This window comes from Gymnodraco acuticeps, unplaced genomic scaffold (genome assembly GCF_902827175.1).
Source record: "Gymnodraco acuticeps unplaced genomic scaffold, fGymAcu1.1, whole genome shotgun sequence".
NCBI classification, from domain to species: domain Eukaryota; kingdom Metazoa; phylum Chordata; class Actinopteri; order Perciformes; family Bathydraconidae; genus Gymnodraco; species Gymnodraco acuticeps.
The window spans coordinates 1-14,754 of record NW_022991713.1 but is presented as its reverse complement, the minus strand read 5'-3'; the positions used below and the strand labels follow the sequence as shown (position 1 = coordinate 14,754).

At 39.7% G+C, this 14,754-nt stretch overlaps 1 protein-coding gene across 1 annotated transcript in view; it reads right to left on the bottom strand.

The window, feature by feature from the left end:
* The window catches only part of pigg (phosphatidylinositol glycan anchor biosynthesis class G), a 70,309-nt gene extending 55,950 nt beyond the window's left edge, over positions 1 to 14,359 (bottom strand). The window contains exons 1-2 of the mRNA XM_034198953.1: positions 14,345 to 14,359; positions 8,265 to 8,477 (exon numbers count right to left, since the gene is read on the bottom strand). Of these exons, the coding sequence (XP_034054844.1) occupies positions 8,265 to 8,472 (208 nt within the window). The 5' untranslated portion in view covers positions 8,473 to 8,477; positions 14,345 to 14,359. The remainder of the gene's footprint in view (positions 1 to 8,264; positions 8,478 to 14,344) is intronic.
* Positions 14,360 to 14,754: the final 395 nt, after the last annotated feature.

The following is a 14,754-nucleotide window of genomic DNA, read 5'->3' as shown; positions in this document are numbered from 1 at the left end:
AGCTTAATAAAAAAAAAAAACTGAAATCATAAAGAAGTGAAAAAAGCAAAGGCATAGTGTTTTATCTCACAGAAAAGGTCTCAGAGTGCTGCCTATCTTGCTGTATTTCATCATAAAGAAAATAAGGGCCTTTTTTATTACCAATTGTTTCCTTATGAATGAGAGTCCACTAATCATATTAGACATCAATCATTCTGAAGCATGTTGGATGGTTTGAATGGAAATCTATTAACTTTCTTGTTCTGGTTCCTGTGTCGATAATGTTACTTAAATTGAAAAGATAATAAAATGCCCGTGGTAGAAAAACATTTAGTCCTGAAAAAGCAATGTATAATTTGTCAGGATTCTAACGATGACAAGCTATGACTCATTCACATGTTTACTCAAAGCAGACAAAATGGTGCCTGCTTTCATTTGACTTCAGTGCGTTAGGAACCTGCTCAAGGACACACACACACACACACACACACACACACACACACACACACACACACACACACACACACACACACACACACACACACACACACACACCACACACACACACACACACACACACACACACACACACACACACACACACACACACACACCACACACACACACACACACACACACACACACACACACACACACACACACAACACACACACACACACACACACACACACACACACACACACACACACACACACACACACACACACACACACACACACACACACACACACACACACACACACACACACACACACACACACACACACACACACACACACACACACACACACACACACACACACACACACACACACACACACACACACACACACACACACACACACACACACACACACACACACACACACACACACACACACACACACACACACACACACACACACACCCTATCACATCAGCATCAGGCATAGGGGTGATAAATAGTGAGTGTGGCTTTGCCAGACAGAGGGGTTGGTAGAAATATTAGAACCTTAAGCCACAGGCATGAATCATACAATATCGATGGCCCCGGCCATGTTTCATCTGTCTAAGAGAACAGGGATTGGTTAATGGCTCTCCGAGATGCGTGAGGTTAGAAGCACATATCAAAAAATATATATATATGAAGATTGAACAAGGCAGACAGTGATGGATCTAGAAATTAGTTTTATGATAAGAGTCAAAAGCTACCCCTCCCAGTGTTTCCCACAGGATTTTGTGAGAGTATGGTGGTTGGACTTTGGACCCTAGCAGTGTCACGGTACATTATTTTAAAGCATCATTCTGGTAAACGTTGAGAGCATAATGCTTAGGTGGTTAGTGTTAGATTTATGAAGAGCTTTGTGTTCTTGTACAACATTTGGGGTTTTTAATTGTGTGCCCAACCTCAGAGAAACAACCAAGCAGACTTGTGTCAGTCATGTGATGGGGCCAAATAATTAAAGCTAACTCAACTTTCCAGTGTGAACACTTGGATAAACCTTATTCAATTATTAGGCCATGACATGATACTAATAGACAAATCCAGTTGATTGTTCCACAAAAACCTTTTACCCACTGACCTAAATTGGGAAATTAGGTCGTTGTATATATATGTATCGCTTAAACCAACTTTACAGTATGAATAATTGGATAACCTTTTTAAATTACCGGTTGAGACGCAGTAGCTTTGGGGCGGGGTTTATGGGAAACACAACGACTCTATAGGCCCAATGGTAGTAATCTTAAATACCTGAAGATCCAGGTATTTTCATACTTGAAAGACGGGCCATTTTGTCTTTGTGCACCACTGAGCAAATGACATGGGAATGAATGGGGCCAAGCCTCTAACGCTGTTTCCAGTTATCTTTAAACGTCCATGATTCAGAATGAAAAACGTTGAGAGAACAAAGCTTGTCCCAAAATGAAATGTAACCTTTTTAAGGGTCAACTCTCATGGACACTGACCCTAACCCCTTCGAAAGATGGGCCAAATTGGAGTTGTGTTTACAAACTACAACTGACAAGTCCTATTCATTGGGCCTTTGAATTGGGTTTTGGATAATGCACGATATTAATAAACTTGGTGCTATATACCGCAGGACAATAAATATGTATATGTTTGGTTACACCATTCCTCTGTGTTCGCGAAATCACACACCATGATGAGGGCAGATATTGATGAAGACAGTGAAAAATAGAGCAGAGCTGTGTACTGAGAATATCTATCAAGGGTTATTAGAGAAAACAATCTGGAATGAGATGTATCGGATTGTAAAAGAGGGGTCTAGGAGTCAGAAAATTCAAACTGTTCCCATTGGGAAAAGTGAGCTGACTTCAATTACTTTTACTTTGGATAAAGTTATTGCAATATAGATTTCATTGAGCTAACAGAGGGATTAAAAACATAAAATAAACAGCATTAAAAAAAGAAACAAGGCAGACAGATAACGTGAAGAGAGATGTGCTGGCAGAGCAAGGTTGTGTACACTTTGTATTACCAGAGTTGAACTTGAAAAAAACAAACTTGAAAGTGTCACTTTCATTGTTTGCAGGTTAGACAAAAGATAAGCGAATGCATAAACAATAGGGAAAAGTCCTAAATATATCCAATTGAGAGGAATAAATAACTTGACAATTTCTGAGCATTAATACTATTTTGAATTTTCTTTAAGACAGTAGGCACATTTATTTTTAAAGAAAAACTTTTTTTATGTAAAGTTTGACCCCAACAGGTGTCCATCCTGCATTCTACTTCAAATATCATCCCAGGCGAAATTCCCAGCAGTGACAACTATGACATTCTGCATAAAAGCTTCATGATTACCCAAGTGGACTGATTAAAAAAAATCAACGCATTCAAAAATGTAGGTCTTCTGAAATAATTTCCATTTCATTCCATCACTATGGAAACCAGGGACCAAAATAGAGTAGAACATTTGCTGCGAGAGCGTTTCTTTTAATGGGTAAATAAGAAGTTAGTTTAAAATCATGTTTGGAAAATGCAATGGTTGTTGTTTAGCGTATTTGCCTGTTAGTGACACAACACATTTAGACAACATACTCTACATTTGGCTAACAATTCAGCATAAGAAGCATTAAAAAAAATGAGTACTGAAAATTTGACCATTATGCAAATGTCTGAAGGCCCTGTGACGGCACAAATGTGGTTAAATAATACGTGTTAAATATAACTTTTTAAGATAAGTAAAGTACACTGAACAAAAATATAAATGCAACACTTTTCTTTTTGCTCCCATTTTTCATGAGATGAACTCAAAGATCTAAAACATTTTCTATATACACAAAATAACCATTTATCTCAAATATTGTTCACAAATCTGAAAAAATCTGTGATAGTGAGCACTTCTCCTTTGCCGAGATAATCCATCCCACCTCACAGGTGTGGCATATCAAGATGCTGATTAGACAGCATGATTATTGCATAGGTGTGCCTTAGGCTGGCCACAATAAAAGGCCACTCTAAAATGTTCAGTTTTATCACACAGCACAATGCCACAGATGTCGCAAGTTTTGAGGGAGCGTGCAATTGGCATGCTGACAGCAGAAATGTCCACCAGAGCTGTTGCCCGTGAATTGAATGTTCATTTCTCTACCATAAGCCGTCTCCAAAGGCGTTTCAGAGAATTTGGCAGTACATCCAACCGGCCTCACAACCGCAGACCACGTGTATCCACACCAGCCTAGGACCTCCACATCCAGCATGTTCACCTCCAAGATCGTCTGAGACCAGCCACTCAGACAGCTGCTGCATCAATCGGTTTGCATAACCAAAGAATTTCTGTACAAACGGTCAGAAACCGTCTCAGGGAAGCTCATCTGCATGCTCGTCGTCCTCATCGGGGTCTCGACCTGACTCCGGTTCGTCGTCGTAACCGACTTGAGTGGGCAGATGCTCACATTCGATGGCGTCTGGCACGTTGGAGAGGTGTTCTCTTCACGGATGAATCCCGGTTTTCACTGTTCAGGGCAGATGGCAGACAGCGTGTGTGGCGTCGTGTGGGTGAGCGGTTTTCTGATGTCAATGTTGTGAATCGAGCGGCCCGTGCTGGTGGGGTTATGGTATGGGCAGGCGTATGTTATGGACGACGAACACAGGTGCATTTTATTGATGGCATTGTGAATGCACAGAGATACCGTGACGAGATCCTGAGGCCCATTGTTGTGCCATTCATCCACGACCATCACCTCATGTTGCAGCATGATAATGCACGGCCCCATGTTGCAAGGATCTGTACACAATTCCTGGAGGCTGAAAACATCAAAGTTCTTGCATGGCCAGCATACTCACCGGACATGTCACCCATTGAGCATGTTTGGGATGCTCTGGATCGGCGTATACGACAGCATGTTCCAGTTCCTGCCAATATCCAGCAACTTGGCACAGCCATTGAAGAGGAGTGGACCAATATTCCACAGGCCACAATCAACAACCTGATCAACTCTATGCGAAGGAGATGTGTTGCACTGCGTGAGGCAAATGGTGGTCACACCAGATACTGACTGGTTTTCTGACCCCCCCAATAAAGCAAAACTGCCCCTTTCAGAGTGGCCTTTTATTGTGGCCAGCCTAAGGCACACCTATGCAATAATCATGCTGTCTAATCAGCATCTTGATATGCCACACCTGTGAGGTGGGATGGATTATCTCGGCAAAGGAGAAGTGCTCACTATCACAGATCTTTTCAGATTTGTGAACAATATTTGAGAGAAATGGTTATTTGTGTATATAGAAAATGTTTTAGATCTTTGAGTTCATCTCATGAAAAATGGGAGCAAAAACAAAAGTGTTGCGTTTATATTTTTGTTCAGTGTAACTATGTATATAAAGTAAATGTGGAAAATGTAATCTTAGAGTTTAGAAACATGATAGTAGCTTTGTGACGTCTTTAAGGCGCTGTGGTTCTTTGAGCTAAATGCTAATGTCATCATGCTAACAATAACAATGCTATTAGTGCATTCCATTTGAACTGGGAAGTCAGCTTTTCTAAGTTCCTAAATACAACCTGAATGCCTTCTGAAGTTGCATTTTAACTTTGAATGTAAGAAAAACCTCTCCACCAACCTTGAATTCGAAGAAGGCTGCTCTGCTCCTCAACAGACGGAAAAACATTACTGATCAAGTGTTTGTAAGCCTTCTGTCTTTTTATTGTCCAATGAGATCAGTCATACTGTACACACAGTGCTGTCCAACCTCTATGTGTAGACATTTTGCTATAGTGTTTACATGCAAAAGATACCTCTTATTCGTTATCAATTATCATGATTTCTTATTATTGAAAGCAATGGCTAACCTGACGAGAACTGATATAGCTCACTGGGTTGTACTAGAACGCGAACAAGTTGGATGTGACATCATTCCCAGCTCTGACTGCTGACTTCTGAGGTAAATCAAAGGCAGCATCACTTTCTGATGCTAAGCAGTTAAGATGATTACGAAGGTCACCATTTTAGTATGGTGTTTCCGCATGCTAAAATGTTTTAATTAGCTCTAAAGTTATAATTTAGCTTTAGTGTTGGAGGTATTTAGTAAAGAAGCACAAGATGTTGGCAGTAGTTATTTCAAGTCAGGGGGTTACCAAAGTGAGGGTGAGTTTAATATCTTTGGTATATTTGACTGTAATGCAAACTAATGTTTGTTGAGACATTTAACTTGAAGTCTCAAATGTCACTCATTAAGAGGATCTACAAAAATGTTAGGATCTTCCTAAATGTAATGGTAATCCAACATAGTTTAAAGTCCGACTGTCCATATACAAACGTCAGGGCCATGTCCCTAGCATTGCTAAAAACTAGTATACAACACTTGGTTGGGCAGATGCTCCGTCAGACTGACTATGACTTACATACGTATTTTAATCTTCTATCCAATTCATATTGACGCTATTTGAAGCTTATCCTACTAATTATGCAGTGAAGATTACACACTGTCTCTCATATCCTGGATGTTAAATTAAATGTGTCCTTTCATGTTTGCTATGGACTTTTTTAGATTTTCTGAGTTGATGTTTTTGTTTATTTCAGTATTCACAAATGTCTCGGTATTAAACGTCAGCTGAGGCCTGTTAGCACCACAAACTATTATTTGGTCATCATGTCAAAAATAATACTCTGTTCGCTATAAAAGTGATCAGTTAAAGAAGGGAGAAAAACATATCTCTTGAAATGCCCAATTACATGTCCAATTATTTGTCAAAAAAGGCAGTTATCAAAGAGTGTTCACTCCTTCCTCCTTCCCTCTGTCACATTTAGAAGAATGACATAAATGACTAACTGACCGATGTAACATGAGGAATGGTAATCTCTGCCATTGTTGTGTGCAATGTTTGTGAAAATGAGGACCAGAGCCAGAGACAGGAGGCAGACAGATGAGAGAATGCAAGATGTATAACTCTGACAAACAGTGTGACCCCGAGATAAAAGTAGGGAGCAGCACACAGCGAAGATATGTGCATGCATTTGCACAAAGAGTGGGCAGCATTTATGTTCAAGAACAGACCTCAGACAGCTTGTACGTCTCCCATGAGGAGTTCTCGCAGCTGTAAGGTCATTTATTCACAAACTTAAAAAAACAAGTAAACAGATTTACATCTTGACACGACAGGAAAAGGTCTTCCTGTTTCTCTTTCAGATACTTTGCTTCTGGTGGGATTAGGTTTAGGTTTTCTTCTACATAAACCTGCTCTAGTATCATATTGTCAGTACAGTATTTATGACAGTTATAGAGGAATTTTAGCAGCAACAAAATTTAAAAACATACCGTAAGATGAAAAATGTGGAGGATTATCAATCTTTATTTTTTTCAATCCGTTAACTAGCATTAAAGACCAGTTTTATCTTCATCCAAAACAAGTTCTAATTTCCAATTGGTGATTTTTGTAATAAAGGATTTCAGTGTTGATGAGCTTTGGTGTGATGCAACGATTGAACTTGTAAGGAGATTCTCTCCTCGTGTTAATCAGACTGCTTCAGGTTAAACACTGCTTTGATGTAGTCGACAACACTGTATGAATAATGAGGAGATGGACTTATAGCAAACCATTTCTGAGCCCATTAAGAGTGTGCCATCTCTGTTTTTCAGCATGCACAAAACTGTGAGTGGAATGCAAATAAAACCATCATCTAAATCAACAATGATCCGCTAAGTCTAAGTCTGAGCTAACATACAGTATGTGGTCTTGATAGCTTATGGGATATATATATATATATATAATATGATGGGGTATTCCCATTTTACTTTCTGTAATAGCTCTTTTTTTCTGGCCACTTGAGGGCAGCACAACATTGACTTATTATCACCTTAAAGAGTAGGGTTGACCATTATGACAAATAGAACGGCTTTCCGCAATTAGCGTTAGTGGTTTTTTTCGGGCCATTTTTACATTTTATTTAGTAAATGTAATGGTCTGTCTTCACAGGAATTCAACTTTGCTCGCAATTCATAGTGAGCGAAAATAGGACCCCTTCGCCATATCACAGCACAAACACCTAATTGCATGGCCATGAATCGCAGACCATTAACAGGCATGCAGTGCTACTTCCACTATAGGTGGGGCTAAAAATGGACTTTAAAAAGGGATACATAGGGATGGCTTACGAGCGATCAATGTTTTTTATCAGGATGTTGTGAGTTTAATGTCCCAGTGCTTAATATCTCAAAAGGTGATTGTTTTTCCAAGCTAGCGAAACTAATGTGTTTTTGAAACAACTGTTTGTTATTTGATGAAATACTGTATTCCCTGATAGCAATCAATAAATCAAATGTTCTAATAAAAATGCATTAATTAACTATTTCTTTAGTCTTTTAGAAAAATATTGATAAGTGCAGCTTTAACTGTGATGAAGTAAACATCAACATCTACAAGTAGAAGGTCACTGAGCTCATGTTACTTTTACAGTGCATATGCAGCTACCTGTCACACATAATAATGTATAAGAGGTAGTTAGCAGAATCTTGAATATCTGCTGGACTTTTATTCTTTGGCATTTCAAAAAGATGGCTTTTGACGTTTAAGAAGGAGTAATGGGAACTGACCTGTTATGAGTTTGCCAGTTCTGACAGATTCAATAGAGTAAGAACAAAATGGCTGTAAAGAACTCTTTCTGAAATTGAACTGTCTTCCCTCTATTGGCATTGCTCACACCGCTGTGTACATTAACAAATGCAGCCACTGATCCCACTGCGGACTCACTTTCAGAGGAGGTGGCGACTTTCCGACCTTCAGTGTGTCCAAAGGTTGGACACAGGGAATTTGTAAACCTACCTTTTTCATAATCGGGTACGCTGTCTTTGAGCAGGCAGCTGAGCTGGTGGCCATTGAGATGCAGGAAGCGCAGCTGGTCTCGGAGTGAGGTCTCCTCCAGGACGCCCGGGATGACGCGGCCCACGCTGTTCAGAGATATGGGCAGGCCAAGGCCCAGAGCCAGGGTCGGAGGCAGGTCCACTTGCTCCACCACTCCAGGCTTCTCCATGCCCGCTGAGACCACAGGGCAGAAACACAAAAAAGAAAAACAGTGAGGATCCTTGGATTTCATTTTTCTAAGATTTAAAGCAGTTGTTTTGAAACTCATTTGGAGATTTGTGGATTATATCATTTAATCAATTAGACAAAAACATTGCATGAGAGTATGTCGACTAATATTTTTTGAGGAGAGCACTGATATCTATCCTCTTTTTTATGTAGTTTGGTGGTATTATTGATTTGCTGTGTTGTTTTCTAAAGTTCACTTGTCCATCAGTCTGTACACAATTCATGGAATCTGTTCAAACTGAATGTAAAAACTATCACTCTTCTTTATTTAATCCAAAAAATAGTCTAAATGTAATGCCAGTGGATTGTTCCCTTACAAACCTGCAGTGTCAGAAACAGAAAATGAAAAAGCTCTCAGACCAAATGTTGAATCTCTACTGTGTTACATCAATCAGTGATGGGTAAAATAATAAGAACACAAGTCACATTGTATTACTTAGCAATTCAAACACAACAAACTATTGACATGATGGACACAGAGAAATTGATCAATTTTCAGCGTGTCTGATGTGGAAATTCACACAATAAGAGCTTGTCTAAAAGAATTTGACAACACTCATCAAAATAAATGTAAAAAAGGATCTCCTTTCCCTAAAGTCATAAACATGACAACAACACTAACAGTGAAGAATCCCACGTATTTTTGTTATTTTGAAGTTGGGGATTATGTATAATGCATTTGACTGGGACATATCACTCTAATCTCAGCCTCTTACAGCATCTCACTGATGCTGCTTCCTCTTCCCCTCAGGACAGTCAAGCTGCGGTCACAAGGAAAAAATGGCAGGAGCCTGGTGCAAAATCTACAGCCTTTTCCCCACTTGGCTCTCATTTTTTTAAATTAAAAAGGTCTCTATTGTGCTCATTTACAGGTTTATTTTTTGTATTTCATGCCTCTACTCAGTAGAGTCTACTGTGTGACATGTCTCAATGCTTTAATGTTCAGAAAGCTCTTTATTTTTCTCACACTGCCTGTGCTGCAGCACCTCTTTTCACCCTCTGTCTGAAACCAGAGCTCTGATTGGTTAGCTGGCCTGTTCTGATGTGATGGGTCAATTGGTTAGAGATGTCCTGCCCCTTAGCCTATCATGTACAACAGGGATGGGCAAATGGCGGCCCGGGGGCCGCATGCGGCCCCCACCTCTTATTTTTGCGGCCCTCAGATTAATTTATAAACAACGTAATTAATTAAAATATATATTTTATTTTTTTTACTTGTAGTACACCCACTAGACTCCTAGTTACGTCGTGAGCTGCGTACATGATTTCGTTTGGCAGCCAAATACCGCAAAAATAATCTGTGACGCATTTGTGTGTATTGTGAGAAGCACCGGCTGTTGTTATGCCTGCTGTGACGTTAAGTTGCCTCTTGTAATTATGCCTTTACAAGCTTAACAGTTGTATTTATCATCTGAATTTGGCGAAACAAGTTTAATATTCTAAAAATCAAGACTTTGTTTATTTGAAATCAGATGAAAACAAACTGTCACGGACCCTGCCCAGCCCTGCCGTGTTATCTAGGATTACTACGCTTAACATTCATAATTTCAGCGGGAGGGAGGGGGGGGGCGGCGCTGCGGAACAGCAGAGTGCGGGCTGACAGGTGTCTGTGTTGACATTCCCCTTATTGTGGAATAAGGGGAATGCAGAGACTGGCTACAAGTGTCTTAGGTTCAAGTTAGACAACTAATGTCTGGGGTAGTGTTCATGACTTCATGTTTATGTCATCTTAATGGTTAATCTCAATACACACACATTTTCCGTGCTTTCCAATAGTTTAAAATAGTTTTATTCCACTGTTAAATAACCTGTTCAATACAAACATGCCACTTGTAAAAATGAAATAAGATTTCGTGAACTGATTTGTTTAGTGAGCTTATTAGAGGATATTCCCTGACAGATTGTAAAATGTTAATGAAGATGTCCGACTTAGTATATTTGTTAATAATTACATACAATACATGGAATTTGTGTGTGTGTGTGTGTGTGTTCCAAGTGAATCTGCGGCCCCCTGGTGGCCAGTACATACATTATGTGGCCCCCACCCAGGCCCGGTTCTACGGGGGTGCATAAGGGTGCATTGCACCCTCAGTTGAGTCGTTATGCACCCTCATTTGAAAAATGAAAAGTGAAAAAGAAAAAAGATTAAAAAAAAAAAAAAAGTGAAAAATATTACATATATAATAATAATAATAGTAGTAATGATAATAATAATAATAATTCAGTTGAAATAAATATTTTTTTAATTCTGTTTAAATAACATTGTCTGCTGCATTTATTTGCTCAATTTAAACGGTAAGTAACGTTATTATGTCAGGTGCGCGTGACCTGTGCTGCTGCGCGTTCGTCATCTGCAAGGTGCTTACACAGCAGTCAATGATGGACATCAGAAAATGGTTAAAACATCCAGCCCTAATCAGTAACAGTAACACTGCATCTACTGCAGGTAATAACAGTTCAGATCATGGGGACATTACGTTACCCGCGGCCACTGTCGTGGACACTAACGCCCGACTCGCCGGCTTTGCCCGCCTCGCCCACGGAGGCGGAGCAGCCGCAGCCGTCTTCGTTGCCCCAAACACCGCCACCCCTCAGCGGCCCGCAAGTGCCAGAGGACCTCGGCAAAACAGAGCCTGCCCAGGTATATTTAAAAAAGTACCCAACTTGCCTGTACAGCGGGGTAAGGCGCTCATTTTGCAGCTCATGGTTTCAAAACAGAGATTGGCTGGAATATTCATGTAAAAAAGATGCCATCTTCTGCTATGCATGTAGACATTTCGGTTCAAGTAAGTCAGATGCCTTCACCACAACTGGCTACAACAACTGGCGCCATGCCCTTATAGGCTAGTGATAAGGGACTGGGAAGGCATGAATCAAGCAAAGAGCACATAGATCTCTTAATGTTGCTCTCAAAGTGCACCAGATTGATGCTTTTAACTTCAATATTTACTCTTCCCTGGGGAGCATGCCCCCGGACCCCCCTATAGGAGGTGAGGACCCCACTTATAAAAATAGCACTTTACCACTGCACCCTCTCTAATCTCAGATGCACCCTGAGTCATTTTGTTCTGGAACCGGGCCTGCCCCCACCACCATCAAAGTTGCCTATCCCTGATGTACAATGTGTTTGAGCGCTAGCCAATAGAAGCGCAAGTGTTACGTTATGATGTCATTATGTTGCGGAAGTAAACAAAGGAGTCCAATGGAGGCGTTTCAGGCAGGCAGGTGTGTGGGAGAGAAACTCCCTCTGGAGGGAACACAGGGATTTCAGCCTTTGCAGACCATTTACATGCACACAAACCTATTCAAACCACTAGAGGAAGGGAAAACAAGAAATATTAATAATGCCCGTTATATAAAATATATGGGCTATATGTTAGTGACGTCTTGTTGGTTGTTAATAATCAAGGTAACAAAGAATAGGAGATATATTTAGAAATGGTTTGTGTCTGAGTGAAGTTTGTGGGTCACAATGATGAACTCTACTGGTGTGGAATACATCAGAAAATGAACAATAGCGCTCATACAGTATGTGTGGGAGAGTGAGACTGGGACAAACCCCAGAGCTGTGAGCTAATTTGGTAATTGGACACAATGAAATAAGCTGGCGAATCATCCATTGTACCGCATTTGCAACAGGACAAGGACTTTGCTGTATTAAGCCCATAGCTATTCAAGATAAAGCCATAAATCTACAATGTTTGTGAGGCTTTTAAATCTGTTACTCAGCGATGGAAGACTTAAGAAGTTATGCTTTTAGTTGCGGTACACTATGTTAAAAATGTTGATAGAGCCTAGTTTTTTTATTAAAAGGGAAATATTTTCAAAGCCTGTGAAGAGGTTTTATCAAACACTAATTCCATTAGTAGTAGAATCATGCATTATATTAGTATGATTTGTTCTTTGAGAAAGAGCCAGGAAGAAGAAGCCGTCTCATTGGCAGACCACTAACCCTTTGTCTTTACTTTTACATCCAACCTTCAGAGAGATATCCACTCTGATTCTAACACTCTGGCAGAACAGATGTGTCATAACTCAGTAAGAAAGAATACACACGCAGAATGCTGATTCATAGATGAGATGAGGGCCATATGCGGCCATTTCTGATTCCTAATATGACTGCCAGGCGTTTGCTCAGTTTAGAGATGACTTTGTAACAAAAGCTGGTCCCGTCACAAGGCTTTCTCAGCAGATTAGCACAGTTACTTCAATGTTTGTTATGATGGGGTTTGAATTCATGATGGATGTATGATCACTTATAAAGGCATGTTATTGTCTACAGAATTGAACTACTTACATTGATATGACTGGACGATAAAATTATGCCTCATCCAAGCCTATTTCTGCACTTGCACAATTTTACGAATGTTTTCCTTTATGTATTAAATGAATTGTAAATTGAACTGTTGGAGAGACCTGGGACATAACTTTGTCATTGCCAACGAGAACAATGTGACTGTTGTTCATATGACAATAAAGCCATTAAATCCTCAAATCTTATTCTTCATCTTGAAACCTCTTGAACAAGGTTGAATTTGTCTGTTTTCTGTTTTTAACATATTCAAGTTAAAAAATAAAAGCAGATCATTTTTGCCACAAATTTCTCCCATTTGTTCGGGGAATCTTCTTCGAGACGTTGACCAGCACTAGTTTTTTTTTAGCATAAACACTGGCTAGGACAAAGACCATTTTGAGCTTTGAAAACCAATAAAAGTATATCAAAGTAAATACTGAATCAGACAGGTTGCCAATGCAGAGACTTTTAAAATGGGGTTATGTCTACTCTGTTTCAGTTACGTTTTTATTGAACAGCATAAACAAAAGTCATATCACAACAAAATAATCAAAAAAAGACTAGTTTAAAAGACAAAAGGACAGTAATTAGCCATAAGAAATATATATATGGTTACTATACCGGCTCAGTTCATTTATATCTCTCTCACGCATCAGTAGGTTGAAATATAGTCCATCAATGTATAAAACCGTATGCTATTCTTGCATCAGTGACTGTTGTGGTTGCACCATTGTTGCTGTGGGTGCTGAGGCTGGGATGTCTTCCCTTCATTCATTTTATATTATTGGCTTTCTTTGTTTTGACTGCAATAGAGTGTATTATGGCTCCTTAAAGAATGATACACAGGAATGAGGTAGATGATGAGTGTACGGCCCCTTAAACCGTTTTTCCATCAACATTAGCGAGTATAGGCAGATATAGTTTATCAAAAGAAGAAAAAAATAGGGGAGAGACTAATTTCACATTGCCACGAGACAAATATGCTTTCTCATGTTTTAATGATGTGGCACAGAGAGTTATTTAACAGTGGTATCTTATAATGTATATCCCTTACTCTTTTCAAAGAGGATTGAGTGTGGTGGGAACAGTGGAGAGAAGAACAAAGTGAGTTTTGATGATATTTAGTTTTTGTTGAGTTTGAGTGAAGATCAGCGAGGTTAAATTGTTGTTTTTTCAAACGGAGTCTGGTGGCTTTGATGAGCGTATAATTGTATGTTAATAAAATATAATAATACTATAGCTGTATAACCTATGCAGTTATTTAAATGTGAAATACTAATAAGACGATTCTATCACAATCTGCACCTTTGTTATTGTGTGGGTGTGACACTGGACGACCATCTGTCCTTCACTGCTAACATCGCTTGCAACAACATCAGGAGAATATGTCCCGTGCTCACTCTGAAGGCAACACAGGTACTGGTCCAGGATCGTGTCATCTCAACCTTTGACTACTGCAAGTACCTTAAACCTGTGCAGCTCGTCCAGAATGCAGCAGTTTGACTGGTTTTCAACCTACCCAAGTTCTCCAACACTGAACTACTCCACCCCTGCTCCCTTCTCTGGCTACCAGAGCTGTCTGAATCCGCTTCAAGACACTGGTGGAGGCCTATCACGCTGTGGATGGATTATAGTCAGTAGGCCACTGCGAGTTGGACAGACGAACCCCTCAACAAAAACACGCCTGTTTGCTATCCTGGCTCCAAAATGGTGGAACAAGCTCTCAAGACATGTCAGGACTTCAGAAAGATTACACATCTTCTGTCACAGACTGACAACCCACCAGTTTCAACCGCAACTTTGCTCAAAAAATAATAATAATAAGAATAAGAATAAGAATAAGAATAAGAATAAGAATAATAAGAAGAATAATAAGAAGAATAATAAGAAGAATAATAAGAAGAAGAATAAGAAGAAGAAGAGAAGAAG